Source organism: Nerophis ophidion, linkage group LG01 (genome assembly GCF_033978795.1).
Source record: "Nerophis ophidion isolate RoL-2023_Sa linkage group LG01, RoL_Noph_v1.0, whole genome shotgun sequence".
Taxonomy (NCBI): Eukaryota; Metazoa; Chordata; class Actinopteri; order Syngnathiformes; family Syngnathidae; genus Nerophis; species Nerophis ophidion.
Window position 1 is genome coordinate 84,695,175 of NC_084611.1, and position 16,985 is coordinate 84,712,159.

Sequence of the window (16,985 nt, forward strand, 5' to 3'; positions counted from 1 at the left end):
TGAGAGAAGCCGAGGAGCCAAGATCACAGCTGCCTTTATGAGCTGCAAGATGAGGTCCCATAATCCACTGAACTCTCCGGTAAGAGCTGACTAAATATCACAATTTTCCCATCCAAAAAACTTGCTGGTTGACGTAGAGAAACATGTTCGCTTGACCGCTCCGTGTTAAAGCTTCACAACAAACACCGGCTGTGTTTGGGTTGCTAAAGGCAGCTGCAATCCACCGCTTTCCACCAACAGCATTCTTCTTTGACGTCTCCATTATTAATTGAACAAATTGCCAAAGATCCAGCAACACAGATGTCCAAATTACTGTGTAATTATGCGATGAAAAGAGAGGACTTTTAGCCGTAAGTGGTGCTGGGCTAATATGTCCGCTACAACCGGTGACGTCACAAACACGCGTCATCATAAGCCTTGCCTGTACCGGAAGTAGCAGACGATGTGCGCGTGACGTCACTGGTTGTGGAGCTCCTCACATCCTCACAATGTTTACAATCATGGCCACCAGCAGCAAGAGCGATTCGGACTGAGAAAGCGACGATTTCCCCATTAATTTGAGCGAGGATGTAAGATTCGTGGAAGACGAAAGAGAGAGTGAAGAACTAGAAAAAAAAAAAGACAAGGGGAGTGGGAGCGATTTAGATGTTATTAGACACATTTACTAGGATAGTTCTGGAAAATCCCTTATCTGCTTATTGTGTTACTATTGTTTTAGTGAGATTATATGGTGACTGCCAGTGTCTCCGAAGGAAGCCACGTTTCTCAACAACGAAGCGAAGGCAGCCGTTGGGGCCGGGCTGAGAATTTTTTTTTCTCCCCTCCTCCACGGTGGAAGCATCTCACGTTCGGGGGCGGCCGGTCGGAGGAGGCAAGAGAGTCCGCAACTGCCTCTTTGACAGGTGCACGAGGAACGACGCAAGCTCTCCGCTCATGTCTACGGTAAGAGCCGACTATATACCACAATTTTCTCACCGAAACCTGCCGGTTGACATGTGATAGGGAACCATGTTCGCTTGACCGCTCTGTTCCATAGTAAAGCTTCACCGTCACCTTTCGGGAATGCGAATAAGGAAACCAGGAAACACTGGCTGTGTTTGTGTTGCTAAAGGCAGCCGCAATAAAAAAAATCTCATTTCAGTAGGCCTTTAAGGGTTTCACGATGTACCAGGTGCGACTTTCAGTTTCGATCTCCACCCAGGCGATGCAGCAAATGTGGACAAAAGCATGCGAGGACAGCGACCATTTCTTAAAGAATGCTCTGAACTTTAGAAAGAAATGAAATATATGGTAAGGACTGACCTGGCATCCACAGCATTCTCGACTGTGAGCGGAGTGTAGATTTTTTCCCTGACTGTGTCCTGAGGGGAGTCAAGGACACACCAAACAAAGACTTAGTGCATTATTAATTATTATTAGAAGTGTGTCGTCAGTGTCTGGCGCTCACCATCATTTTGAAGGTGACACACTTTTGCAGGCCTTCAGGGGACACCTGCAGCAGCTCGGCCACCACCCGGATCTCCTGGGCGCTCACCACCGACGCCGCCTCCTGGCCTTCGGCCTGCAGGGGGCGCACATGTTATCTCTCAGCATCTCCAAGTGTGTGCGTGTCTGGGCGATGTTCCGGACCTTGGCCTGGAGTGGCTGGAAGTAGACGTTGCCAAGATGGAGGATGGAGGACAAAAGTCTGTAAATGCCCTTTTGCTCCTCGGGGGTGAAGCGCAGGATGTCCATGGCATTCAGCAGTCGTCTGAAGTCCTCCGCGTCGTCCTTCTCCTCGATCGTGCAGTCCCCTCCCTGCGTTTCACCAGCAGCATTTGTTACTTAAACACTTAAGCACTCTGTGAGTCTCATCCTTGCAAATACACACATTGTATCTCATTTACCTTCCCGGAAAAAGAGCTACCGGGAAAGAGACGACACACACCAAATTAACTTTCAGTTTCGATCAAGGTAGGTGGACGACTGACTCAGTTCGCTATCTGAGCGTTGGTATTTGCAATTGTTTGCATGCACTCCTTTTTTGTACATCACCGTAAAATTCGAAATGACACCCATTTAAATCCATTACAAGGCATGATGGGAAAAATGCAAAAACACTCTCTCTCCACACTCTTCCATGTTTGACTTTTAATATTTCAGACTGTATGTAATAATAGCATTTGGCTTAAAAGCCCACTGAAATGGGATTTTCTTATTTAAACGGGGATAGCAGGTCCATTCTATGTGTCATACTTGATCATTTCGCGATATTGCCATATTTTTGCTGAAAGGATTTAGTAGAGAACATTGACGATAAAGTTCGCAACTTTTGGTTGCTCGTAAAAAGGCCTTGCCTGTACCGGAAGTAGCAGACGATGTGCACGTGACATCACGGGCTGTAGAGCTCCTCACATCCTCACATTGTTTACAATCATGGCCACCAGCAGCTAGAGCGATTCGGACCGACAAAGCGACAATTTCCCCGTTAATTTGAGTGAGGATGAAAGATTTGTGGATGAGGAAAGATAGAGTGAAGGACTAGAAAAAAAATAATTATGAAATAAAATAAAAAGCGACAGCTCCGGGCGGCGGCAGTGTGAGCGTTTCAGATGTAATTAGACCCATTTACTCGGATAATTCTGGAATATCCCTTATCTGGTTATTGTTTTAACAGTGCTTTAGTGAGATTGTAAAGACATGGATGAACACGCCAGTGTCTCTGAGAGAAGCCGAGGAGCCAAGCTCACGGCTGCCTTTTCTGACAGCATAATCCACTGATGTCTCCGGTAAGAGCCGACTTAATATCACAATTTTCCCATCCAAAAACACGCTGGTTGAGGTAAAGAAACATGTTCGCTTGACCGCTCTGTGTTAAAGCTTCACAACAAACAAAGAAACACCGGCTGTGTCTCGGTTGCTAAAGGCAGCTGCAATCCACCGCTTTCCACCAACGGCATTCTTCTTTGACGTCTCCATTATTAATTGAACAAATTGCAAAAGATTCAGTGTAATCAATGTTGGGTCAATGCCTTGTGCCTGCTGGAAAGTAAGACCAATAAGACTGTTTTTGTTGAGCAGTGTGGTACCCCGAGGTACCACCGTACTTTATAATCCTCCATCCGAACAGCTGTACTGCATTTGACTTGCTGTTGACCCCAAGCATTGGTGACAAATTGACGCCTGCTGTGCTTTGCCTCTGTGTCGAAAGATTGCAGCAACAAGCACCTGCCAGACAAGCATAATGAGAGAACTACGGTGGCCCTAAAGGGTCCTAAATGCACAGTTTATGACTCTCGCCTTGTTAGAGGGTACAAATACTTGACTTTCTGCGGTTGTTGGCAACCCACTGTCCCCCCAGACTGCCATAAAACTAATACAAAATCATTTGCACACTCACTGTCCACACCATTAGGCACAGCTGCACGGTCACATGAGATCCAACTCCAGAATTGTATTCAAACAATCTGCCATTACTAAGCTATTGCCCTCTGTATTCATTTAAAGGGGAACTGGACTTTTTTTTTTAAATTTCATTTGCCTATCATACACAATCTTTATGTAAGGCAAGAACATATGTTTTTTTTCTATTTTGATGCATTATAAATCGTAAATAAACTCAAGCAAAAGTCAGCTAGGAATGGAGGCAATGGTCGGAATGCAGAACGGACGACTCTGGACGACAGCGTAAGGTAGGAGATGATTTCTTAATCATAAATCATGCTTGTACTCCCTCTACACCCATGACTGTGGTCCAGGAACACCCAGGATGGACCGCTCGCCTGTATCGGTTGGGGACATCTCTACGCTGCTGATCCGCCTCCGCTTGAGATGGTCTCCTGTGGACGGGACTCTCGCTGCTGTCTTGGATCCGCTTGAACTGAACTCTCGCGGCTGTGTTGGAGCCACTATGGATTGAACTTTCACAGTATCATGTTAGACCCGCTCGACATCCATTGCTTTCGGTCCCCTAGAGGGGGCGGGGGGGGGGGGGGGGGGGGGGGGGGGGGTTGCCCACATCTGAGGTCCTCTCAAGGTTTCTCATAGACGGCATTGTCACTGGCGTCCCACTGGATGGGAATTCTCCCTGCCCACTGGGTGTGAGTTTTCCTTGCCCTTTTGTGGGTTCTTCCGAGGATGTTGTAGTCGTAATGATTTGTGCAGTCCTTTGAGACATTTGTGATTTGGGGCTATATAAATAAACATTGATTGATTGATTGATCATCAAGTTCGCCGATGACACAACGGTGCTGGGTCCCATTACAGGGGGGGGGGGGGGGGGATGAGTCTGCATACAGAGATGAGGTCCTGAAACTATCAGCGTGGTGTTCAGAGAATAATTTGGCACTGAACACCACAAAAACCAAGGAACTCATCTTTGACTTCAGGAAAAACCCTGCAGACAACAACGGTGAGGAGGTGGAGAGAGTCAGCTCCTTCAAGTTCCTCGGCACCCTCATATCTGCTGACCTGTCCTGGACCCAAAATACAACTGCGGTCATCCGGAAAGCCCAGCGGAGACTCCATTTCCTGAGGGTGCTGAGGAAGACTGGAGAGGTAGCTGATGGTGACTTTCTATGCTGACGTACTGCATAGCAGTGTGGAACGCCAGCTGCACTGAAGCAGACAAACAGGCGATTCAGAGGGTCATAAAGTCTGCACAAAAATCATCGGCTGTCCCCTGCCCTCCCTGAAGGACTTACACAACTCCCGTTGCCTCAACAGAGCAAAAAACATTACCAAGGACAGCACACACCCTGGCTTCCACCTGTTCGACTTGCTACCACCAGGCAGGCGCTACAGGCGCACCAGAGCCAGAACAAAGCTGTCACCATGTTGAACTCTAACTTAAAATAATAATAATTCACCCCTATACAATATCCTACCCTAATACCCTACTGTGCAATACGTCCGACACTGATTGTTATTTATTACTTCGGTACTCCTGTCTTGCTCCGTATATTGTACAGTATTTTGTATTTTGTACTTCGATAGTGTTTTGTATATTGTACCGGATTGCTTATTATTTTTATCGGATAGTAGTCCGTTTATTTCAATTGTTAGTTTTTCCTTTTTACCTCTTATGTCATTTATTTCACCCCATATTTGTTCCCACTACCGCACCTTAAGTTGGAGTCTTTAATCTCGTTATATGCAAATATAATGACAATAAAGTTCATTCTATTCCATTCTAGTACCAAGGAGACAGAAATATACAAAAAAAAAACAAAAAACGTGCTGATCGCGCGGGAAGCTAAGACGAAAACTTAGCGCAGGAATCCAGAACAGGAATCAAGAACAGGAATATCGGAACGTATGTAGTAAACAATGAAGCCACACCGACTGTGGAGAGCAATGTGAATAAATAGCTCTCTCATTAGTGCTCAACAGCAGGTGGATGTGCAGAGCGCTAGTCAGAGGCAGGTAAAACCAATTAGTACCCATGGAAACCAAAACAAACATCCAAAGTGCACAACATAGGATTTAAGGGAGTCCAAAACTGACAGAACATAGCTAAACAAAACATGATCCCGATCACGGATCATGACAGATTTGCTCTATTCCACCTATAGAGTGCTCTTTTCGACTTTTTTTGGAGCCAGAATGTCACGGCGCAGGCTATACCCGCGTTGCCGGCACCTTGCGCTGAGCGTAGCACGCCCACGCAGCAGCAAGCCTGCAGATGATCAATCAACGTACCTGGACCTGATGAGAGGGAGCGGCATAAAGACCAGAGGACCCGAGGAACCTTTGCCAGAACGTCGCTCATCTTCCCAGTAAGCATCATGTCCGGCATCCCCTCCCCTGGGCTTTGCTCGCCTTCTCTGCGCTCTCTCCGCGTCTCCCTTGTTCATGTCCCTTGTGTCTTCCGCAATGTCTTCCCCCGTCATATGTGATCATGTTTTGCCTCTCCATATACATCAGGAACCCTGAATGCCTTCCTCGATCCTCGACTCCTGCTCGGACACGGACTTCGCTGCCTCGCTCCTACCCTTGAACCCTTGCCTCTTTACGGACTGCCTCTTCGCCTTGCCCCCTTGACTTGACGAAGGATACATCCAACACTCATGAACAACAATTTCTGGTAACACTTGCACAATAAATTCCACACATCGTCTACACCTACTGTATTTACTTAGATTAGCATGCAGACGATCAATCAACGTACCTGGACCTGATGACAGGGAGCGGCATAAAGACCAGCAGACCCGAGGAACCAGAACGTCGCTCATCTTCCCAGTAAGCATCACATCCGGCATTCCCTCCCCTGTGCTATGCTCGCCTTCTCTGGGCTCTCTCCGCGTCTCCCTTTTTCATGTCCCTTGTGTCTTCCACAACGTCTTCCCCCGTAATCTGTGATCATGTTTTGCCTCTCGATATCCATCCGGATCCCTGACTGCCTTCTTCGATCTTCGACTCCTGCTCGGACACGGACTTCGCTGCCTCGCTCCTACCCTTGAACCCTTGCCTCTTTACGGACTGCCTCTTCGCCTTGCCCCCTTGACTTGACGAAGGATACATCCAACACTCAGGAACAACAATCTCTGGTAACACTTGCACAATAAATTCCACACATGTTTTTGTAGAGAGGCAGGGCTGGCAGTCCGACAGCGAGGCAGGGCATGGAGGCGTGGACGGCGAGCGAGCGGCGAGCCGGGGCACACCGGGAGCGACGCCGCAGTCAAGATCAGGTGCATAGATCGCGCACCTGGGGACAATTATGTAATTCTCTTGCTCTGTATAAAAGGGCAACAGCCAAAAACGTCAGGGAGAGAGGCGGAGAGACGAGAAGGAGCCAGAGGGAAGCTGACGCTGAGAGAGAGGGACTGGGAGCGCGAGAGCGCTCGCAGACGGAGCAGCTGAAAAGCAGTCTTTATTGAAACATAAAGAAGTCTGAACATGCCCGCTGCTATGTCCTTCCTTGACGGTCCTTGGAACCCGCACGACGGCTTGAGAAGTCTGTCACAGTTTTGACATTTTTTGGAAATCGCGGTTTGAACGTCCAAGGTGAGTGGAGTGTGTGGATGGCGGAACGGTTGGAATCGGCTGTGAAATGTGGGCGTTGTGCAAGTTTGAAAATTGGCCCATTAATTTTCAATGGAGAAAACAATATCCTTCATGTTGGTACTTGGTGGAGGTGGTCGCTTTTTCCCCTCACGCTCTCTGTCTCTCCCTGCTTGCTTTCTCGTCTTGTCCTGTCTGCACTTATTAGGCGACTCTTTCTCTGCGCTGTCCTCTGAAATCTTGGCCTTGACGCTGCTCATAACAGAAGAAGGCTGGTCTGTAAACATCCCCCGAGGACACCTCCTTCCCTCTTTCAACAACACCTGGGAGATGAACTTTGCCCATAGACACAACAATACTACACCCTGGACAATGGGCATATGCACACATACCCTCCAACCCCCACCTCCACGGCTTTACCACTGCTTGAATCCCTTAGGGGGGATGGATGGCTAAAAACTAGATAGCAGCAGCCTACCTCCGTAGGCCCCACTCCTTCCCCTCTGTTGCAAGTCTTGTGGATTCTTTGTAACCGATTTATACATGCTATGAGGTTGTTTTTTTCCTTGGTCCTTCCTCAAAGTCCCCAGGAGTCCAGCCGTGGACTGAATATTTTTTTTGCTCATCCCTCCCCACTCATGTTTACCTGTTTCCAACCTTCTTAAGGGGCACCGGAACTTTGTCTGCTCTATTACCTACTCAGCGGCCTAGTGGTTAGAGTGTCCGCCCTGATATCGATAGGTTAGGAGTTCAAACACCGGCCGAGTCAGTCCAAAGACTATAAAAATGGGACCCATTACCTCCCTGCTTGACACTCAGCATCAAGGGTTGGAATTGGGGGTTAAATCACCAAAACGATTCCCGGGCGCGACCACTGCTGCTGCTCACTGCTGCTGCTCACTGCTCCCCTGACCTCCCAGGGGGTGAAGAAGGGGATGGGTCAAATGCAGAGGACAAATTTCACCACACCGGCAGCAGCAGCCTACCTCCGTAGCCCACGCTCACTCCCCTCTGTTGCAAGTCTTGTGGATTCTTTGTAAACTATTTGTATATGCTATGAGGGTTTGTTTTTTTTCCTTGGTCCTTCCTCAAAGTTCGTAGGAGTCCAGCCTTGGACTGAATATTTGTTTTGCTCATCCCTCCCTATTTATGTTTACCTGTTTCCCACCTTTTTTTTAGAGGCGGAAGTTAGCTGATCCTTCAATAAAATAGAATAGAATAGAAAAGAATACAAAAGAATAGAAAGTACTTTATTGATCCCTGGGGGAAATTAAGCACCAAAGTTTGCTCACAATAGACAATAATAATATAATATAGATATATATAAATATATTCTACATTTAAGTCAACCGTCCTGTTCTGTCACCCTGTTTGTCTGCTCTATTACCTACTCAGTGGCCTAGTGGTTAGAGTGTCCGCCCTGAGATCGGTAGGTTGTGAGTTCAAACCCCGGCTGAGTCATTCCAAAGACTATAAAAATGGGACCCATTACCTCCCTACTTGACAGTCAGCTTGAATCCCTTAGGGGTGATGGACGGCTAAACTAGATAGCGGCGGCCTGTCCCCACTCACTCCCCTCTGTTGCAAGTCTTGTGGATTCTTTGTAACCTATTTATATATGCTATGAGGTTTTTTTTTTTCCTTGGTCCTTCTTCAAAGTCCCTAGGAGTCAGCCTTGGATTGAAAATGTTTTTGTAAATTGACAATAAAGCTGAATTTGCCTTTTGACTTTCAATATTGCTAATACTTTGTTAATAAGTAGGTCAAAAGATGTAAATTTAGTATTTTTGGCGGTTTTTGGATGTTTTTTTTACTTGTTTTTTACTTGTTAGCCACCTTATGCTAGCTATTTTTTGTGACTTAGAATGCATGAAAAAATTTAACACATATGTGGTTTTGTGGGCAGCATGGTGGACAGTGGTTAGTGCATGTGCCTCACAATACGAAGGTTGTGAGTTCAATCCCAGGCTCTGGATCTTTCTCTGTGGAGTTTGCATGTTCTCCCCGTGACTACGTGGGTTCCCTCCGGGTACTCCGACTTCCTCCCACCTCCAAAGACATGCACCTGGGGATAGGTTGATTGGCAACACTAAATTGGCCCTAGTGTGTGAATGTGAGTGTGAATGTTGTATGTCTATCTGTGATGGCCCTGCGATGAGGTGGCGACGTGTCCAGGGTGTACCCCGCCTTCTGCCCGAAGTCAGCTGAGATAAGTTCCAGTACAGACATGGGTGTCAACGTATTTAAAAAGACACACGTAAAAGCCGCGAAAGGTTACGCCAATACCGTGACGACTTTTATGTTTCAGCCATCAATCATATCACGTGGTTAATTGCGAAATTAATGTCACCTTGGCACGGAGATGACAACTCATTTGTTAACGAGACTGAGGAATTGATTAGCTGTGTGTGTGTGGGTGTGTGTTTGCACCTGATTGAGATAGTAGTAGGTCTCAGCATCCTGCAGATACAGCAAGCGTTTCTCTTGCGGAGGAAGACCCGCCAACATCTCGTAGAAGATGTGGTAGTTCCTCTCCGATTTGGCCTGGGGAGGAACGTTTGAAACGATGGGGAGGAAGCAAAACACACATGGATAAATTACCATTGAGAAATACACAGTAGTAGTTTGTTTAGTTGTGTTATGTTACTTTAAGACTCCATTAGTTCCTGTTTTTTCCACTCCATTTTTTTTGTTACCATGACAACCCATTAGTTTTCACCTGTCCTCATGTCACACACCGGATTCATTTGGGCTCATGCACCTGTTGTCAATCACCACGTCACTTTTTAAGCCTGTAGTTGCCAGGCAGTCAGGCTGACGACATCACCTTCTGCACCAGGGGTCACCAACCTTTTTGAAACCAATAACTACTTTTTGGGTACTGATTAATGCGAAGGGCTACCAGTTTGATACACACTTAAATAAATTGCCAGAAATAGCCAATTTGCTCAATTTACCTTTAACTCTATGTTGTTATTAATAATTAATGATATTTATCGTTGTGGAAACACTGATCATCTTAATGATTTCTCTCAATAAATATATATTTTTGAAGACATGTTTTAACTAGGTTAAAATCCAATCTGCACTTTTTTAGAATATATAACAAATTGGACCAAGCTATATTTCTAACAAAGATAAATCATTATTTCTTCTAGATTTTCCAGAACAAAATTTTTAAAAGAAATTCAAAAGACTTTGAAATAAGATTTAAATTTAATTCTAGAGATTTTCTAAATTTGCCAGAATAATTTTTTTGAATTTTAATCATAATAAGTTTGAAGAAATATTTCACAAATATTCTTTGTTGAAAAAACAGAAGCAAAAATGAAAATTATATAATTTATTTATTATTCTTTACAATAAAAAAACGTTTTTACTTGAACATTGATTTAAATTGTCAGGAAAGCAGAGGAAGGAATTTAAAAGGTAAAAAGGTATATGTCAGGGTTATTTGTTGACGAACCCCATGATGCAGACAAGGAGGCAGGCATTGAATGGGAAAACATGATTTAATTTAAATAATAGAACAAGAACAAACAAAAAGCACGCATGTGGGCGGAATAACAGACAAAAAGGAACTTTAGCATAGAAGCTAGTGGATAACAAACAGAAAAACTGGAAATAACTAATGGTTAACAAGAACAGCTTGTGAGCCACATATGGCAACAACAAGTCCGAATGACAATACAATGATCCAGCAACTGACACAAGACAAAAGGAGGTACAAATAGGAGCCGGCTGATTGGCAACAGGTGTGGCCAGATGCCAATCAGCTGCAGCTGAAGGGGAACACAGCACTCAGGAAACAAGACAGGAAGCTGACAAAATAAGCGCACTAGACAGGAACTAAGGACAGGAAATACTAAACACACTGAGGAGGAACACAAATTAAGAGCACTTGACAGGAACTAAAAGACTGGAAATGCTAAACACAGGAAACGGACAAATGTAGAGGAAAAAACTAAAACATAGACAAATTGTCAGGGGCAAGCCTGACAGTATATGTGTTTAAAAATCCTAAAATAATTTTTAAGGTTGTATTTTTTTCTCTAAAATTGTCTTTCTAAAAGTTATAAGAAGCAAAGTCAAAAAATACATGAATTTATTTAAACAAGTGAAGACCAAGTCTTTAAAATGTTTTCTTGGATTTTCAAATTCTATTTGAGTTTTGTCTCTCTTAGAATTAAAAATGTCGAGCAAATCGAGACCAGCTTGCTAGTAAATAAATAAAATAAAAAAAAAATAGAGGCAGCTCACTGGTAAGTGCTGCTATTTGAGCTATTTTTAGAACAGGCCAGCGGGCGACTCATCTGGTCCTTACGGGCTACCTGGTGCCCGCGGGCACCGCGTTGGTGACCCCAGCTCTACACACCCTTGATACCCGTTTGATTACGCGGTCCATGCCATAGAGCTCATGCCATTGCTCTGTTGTTTTTGACTTCTTCACGCCACAGTGAGTGTTTCGTTTTTATGTCCACAGTTTAGTGTGTTTTTTTAGGTCATGTTTCATGTCCTAAATTGTTTTTGCCTCCGCCTTGTGCGCGCCTTTTGTTTGGTACTTTTTGAGTGGTTAATTAAAAGATGTCAGTACCTTCACGCCGTGTCCGGTCCAGTCGATTTGCACCACGGGAAAACAAACCACACCATAGTCCACGCCTCGACAAGTACTGTAGATCCTATTATTAATATAAAATGACATCTTTGACGGAGAAAATGAGTTTATCCCTATGTCACTATGTGTACACATCTGAAGTAATGATAAAGTTGGTATGGTATTTAAGATTGATACAAATATCAATCATCTTTAGCCTCTTAAGGCCCAAGCTGTTTGTTTACATGTTTTTTTTTATTTCTCTTTGCTATTTGAGCTTATTAAACCCTAATTAGAATAAAAACTAAAAATCATCTTTTTTGTGTCTCAAGTACACCATCAAAGTGGGAGAATAGTAATAAACAGAGCAATTAAAATAGGGCCTTCACAGCTTTTGCTTACCGGACCCTAATAAGAATGTTTTACTCAGACTAATGGAAGACTAAAGATTTTTTGTAAATTATTCATAAATCTTTAGATAAAACACCCGCAAGTATTTTGGGATTAAAAGCTCATTTTGCAAGAAAAATATAAACATTTCAGGTTTACAAGTGTTGTCGAAAGTGTGTGTGTGTGTGTGTGTGTTTTTTCTGGCAATGCTGACTTAATGGGGACATCGCTCTGTTTACACAGTCACCTTTAGGGGACTTCCGACAGTATGGGGACCAAAAAAAAAAACAGGTCCCCTAAAGGGAAACCTTTTTAAATGATTGTCAGATCCATTCTAATGATGCTTAAGTGATTTTTAAGCTTTGGCCCATAAAACATTAATATTGAACTTTTTTTTTTTTAATGGTCCTCAGTAGTTACGTACAAATTTGTGTGAATTTTGCAAATGTGGTCCCCATTAACCATGTTAACTCTTTTTCCCCAAGGTCCCTAGTAAGACTGATCAGCACATTATTTCATCAATTCAGAGATTTAAAGATGTGTATGAGCTAACTGTGCAGAGGCCACCTTGCTTCATTTTTTTTTATGCCTCCACAACCTGTAGAAAGGGTGGTCCCCACAAGTCTTGATCAAAAGCTAGGTCCCAACTATAAATTATACCCAGTATATGTGTGTGTGTGTGTGTGTGTTTAGGGGACATCTGACAGTGTGGGGACAAAAAAAATGGTCCCCTAAAGGGAAACCTAACCCTAATCCATCAATTTTGTCCCCATGAACCATATTAACTCTTTTTTTCCCAGGGTCCCCAGTAAGTATGATCAGCACATTACTTCATCAATCCAGAGATATAAAGACGTGTATGAGCTAACTGGGCAGTGGCCATTTTACCAATTTTCTTTTATGCCTCCACAACCTGTAGAAAGGGTGGTCCCCACAAGTCACGAACAAAAACTTGGTGCCCATTCCAATCGATAACCAGTAGGCGTGTGTGTGTGTGTGTGTGTGTGTGTGTGTGTGTGTGTGTGTGTGTGTGTGTGTGTGTGTGTGTGTGTGTGTGTGTGGGACATCACTCTGTTTACACAGTCACCTGACGGTATGGGGACCAAAAAAAAAAAAAGCAGATCCCCGAAAGGGAAAACTTTTTAAATGATAGTCGGATTCGGTCTAAAGATGCCTAAGTGATTTTTAAGCTTTGGCCCATAAAACATTAATATTGAACTTTTTTTTTTTAATGGTCCTCAGTAGTCACGTACAAATTTGTGTGAACTATGCAAATGTGGTCCCCATGAACCATGTTAACTCTTTTTCCCCAGGGTCCCCAGTAAGACTGATCAGCACATTATTTCATCAATCCAGAGATTTAAAGATGTGTATGAGCTAACTGGGCTGTGGCCATCTTGCCTCATTTTTTTTATGCCTCCACAACCTGTAGAAAGGGTGGTCCCGATTACAAATTATACCCAGTATATGTGTGTGTGTGTGTGTGTGTGTGTGTGTGTGTGTGTGTGTGTGTGTGTGTGTGTGTGTTCTGGCAATGCTGACTTAGTGGGGACATCGCTCTGTTTACACCTTTAGGGGACCTCTGACAGTATGGGGACTAAAAAACAAGTCCCCTAAGGAGAAACCTAACCCTAACCCATCAATTTTTTTCCCCATGAACCATATTAAGTTTTTTTTTCCCCAGGGTCCCCAGTAAGACTGATCAGCACATTACTTCATCAATCCAGAGATTTAAAGACGTGTACGAGCTAACTGGGCAGTGGCCATTTTACCAATTTGTTTTTATGCCTCCACAACCTGTAGAAAGGGTGGTCCCCACAAGTCACGAACAAAAACTTGGTGCCCATTCCAAATGATAACCAGTAGGTGTGTGTGTGTTTGTGAGAGTGTGTGTGTGTGTGTGTGTGTGGTGGCAGAATTCAAGCCAGTCCTGCAGACAGATGCTATAATGGGCGTTTGATGGACACCGGGATTAAAGAGGTTGCGTTAGAGAGGGGACTCATGTTTGACATCTCATGCTGACTGAGTCATGAATCTCCTGTTTCTGACACTGACTCACTTGTTGTAAGAGGATGCCGCCAGACCTCTATGTGTGTGTGTGTGTGTGTGTGTGTGTGTGTGTGTGTGTGTGTGTCCATCTTACCTGAAAGACAATGCGGGATGTCTCCAACAGGTACTGAGACGTTATGGCACCGCTGATTACACCCCTGGTTAATTAGGTTGGAGTGCACACAGACACACACACACACACACACACACACACACACACACACACACACACAGAGTTGAGTTAAGTAACGAGCCATGCATGTGTAATGTGTGCGGGTCTTCTCTGTCACAGGTCAACCAGTCATCTAAGGCCGAATCTACATTAAGCCTGACCCCGAATTGGACAAGTGGTAGAAAATGGATGGATGGATGGAACTCCTCAAAACGAATAATTATTTAGCCTAAGCCCCGTGTTGGCCAAACTAACCCATCGTTTAAGGTTACCCTCCTTGGTTAATTTGTTTACATGGGTATATGCGACGTGTATTTCTTGAATCTCCGGCTCTTAGCTTTGTAGGGACGTTCAAAGAATTCCGGCTTATTAGTGATTCCCAGAAACCAAAAAAGTCTGCGGACTATAGAGCGTTTTCTATTCGGGCTCCAGTACTCTGGAATGCCCTCCCGGTAACAGTTCGAGATGCTAACTCAGTAGAAGCATTTAAGTCCCATCTTAAAACTCATTTGTATACTCTAGCCTTTAAATAGACCCCCTTTTCAGACCAGTTGATCTGCCATTTCTTTTCTTTTCTCCTCTGCGTCCCTCTCCCTTGTGGAAGGGGAGCGAGGGGGACACAGGTCCGGTGGCCATGGATGAAGTGCTGGCTGTCCAGAGTCGGGACCCGGGATGGACCGCTCGCCTGTGCATCGGTTGGGGACATCTCTACGCTGCTGACCAGTCTCCACATGGAATGGTCACCTGCTGGATCCACTATGGAATGGACTCTTGCTACTATATTGGATCCACTATGGACTGGACTCTCACTGTTATGTTGGATCCACTATGGAGTGGTCTTTCACAATATCATGTTAGACCCACTCGACATCCATTGCTTTCGGTCTCCCCTAGAAGGGGGGGTTGCCCACATATGCGGTCCTCTCCCAGGTTTATCATAGTCATTGTCACCGACGTCCCACCGGGGTGAGTTTTTCCTTGCCCTTACGTGGGCTCTGTACCGCGGATGTCATTGTGGCTTGTGCAGCCCTTTGAGACACTTGTGATTTAGGGCTATATCATGGGTGTCAAACTCTGGCCCGCGGGCCAGATTTGGCCCGCCGTGTAATGTCACTTGGCCCTTGAGGCAATATCAAATTAACATTAGAGCTGGCCCGCCAGTATTATACAGCGGCGATGCCTCTGTAACACCGCATTCACCGCTAATACTCTTACTTGGCAACCCTCCCGATTTTCCCGGGAGACTCACGAAGTTCAGTGCCCCTCCCGAATTTCATCCGGGACAACAATATTTGGGGTGGGCTTTAAAGGCACTGCCTTTGGCGTTCTCTACAACCTGTCTCCATGTCCGCTTTTCCTCCATACAAACAGCGTGCCGGCCCAGTCACATAATATATGCGGCTTGTACACACACACAAGTGAATGCAATGCATACTTAGTCAACAGCCATACAGGTCACACTGAGGGTGGCCGTATAAACAACTTTAACACTGTTACAAATATGCGCCACACTGTGAACCCACACCAAACAAGAATGACACATTTCTGGAGAACATTTGCACCGTAACACAACATAAACACAACAGAACGCCTTGCAGCACTAACTCTTCCGAGACGTTACAATATACACCTCCCGCTATCACCAAACCCTGTCCACCTCAACCCCACTGCCGAAAAGAGGCATTTAATTTTTATTTAAATTTTATTTGATATGCCATTGATATTTTTTAATTATTATTAATATTTGATACTCGATTTTGCATGTCACTATAAAGTTATATAAACCTTGCTTGTTCAATATTCAATGCAAAACTTGTTTGGGTCCCTATTAAAAGGTTAATTTGTTCAACCTCGGCCCGCGGCTTTGTTTGGTTTTAAATTTTGGCCCACTCTGTTTTTGAGTTTGACACCCCTGGGCTATATAAATAAACATTGATTGATTGATTGATTGACTCATCGATCGGTTACAAACTGAGTTCGGAGAGGAAGTGATGCCAGAAAGACCGCGGCCTTACACAGGAAGTGACGTCAGAAACAACGCGCCACGGCCAGCTTCATAACAAGCGGTATCGTAACTCGGAGATAACCACTGGAAAGATGGAGAGGACTCATCCAGACATGCCCGTGTTTCTTCTTCTACATGTACAGACACTAGTGTGAATCACACATGAATACCTCAAGAGAAAGAAACGCACGATTGCAGCTATTTTGGATACAACACATCTCAGACGGCAACATAGCAATATTGAGCGACTTTGAGCCGTTTTGGATAAAGTCTGGAAGAACGGCAACTAGTGGGATATGTTTCTCAACGGGTACGTTGTTCCGGCGGAATGGGAAGCGAACTTCTGAATGTCCAGGTAAGCTGTGATTCTACTTAGTGAAAAATCAATCAATCAATCAATTTCTTTATTGTCATTGTCATAAATAAAACTTAACTCATACATGTCAACGAGATTTTGTTTGAGTTTTGTCCAGCGGCATAGAAACTGCATTGATGTGCAGGTTGACCATAGTTTACAGTTTAGCATTTGTCTATGAGAACGCGTATAGAGGGACGTAGGGGGTGGGAACAGTCGGATGTCTAATGGGTGTTGCGTTGATGCTGCAGCAATGCAATGTCCAGAGCACAATTATTGAGGTGGTGAAGAGGGAGGTAATAGGATGGTGGGGGGCAGTAAGGGGGCATGCTGTTCATTTAGCAGTCTCACAGCCTGGGGATACAGACTGTGAGACATTCTGGTGGTCCTGGCGCGAATCGATCAATACCTCCACTTTGTTCATTTGTCAAAAGGG

General features: G+C 44.6%; 1 protein-coding gene across 1 annotated transcript in view; it reads right to left on the reverse strand.

Moving 5' to 3' along the window:
- myo15ab (myosin XVAb) overlaps window positions 1-16,985 on the reverse strand; it is a 133,816-nt gene that overhangs the window by 110,546 nt on the left and 6,285 nt on the right. The window contains 5 exon segments of the mRNA XM_061914014.1: window positions 1,303-1,361; window positions 1,448-1,561; window positions 1,636-1,797; window positions 9,415-9,528; window positions 14,112-14,175. Coding sequence (XP_061769998.1) covers window positions 1,303-1,361; window positions 1,448-1,561; window positions 1,636-1,797; window positions 9,415-9,528; window positions 14,112-14,175 — 513 coding nt within the window.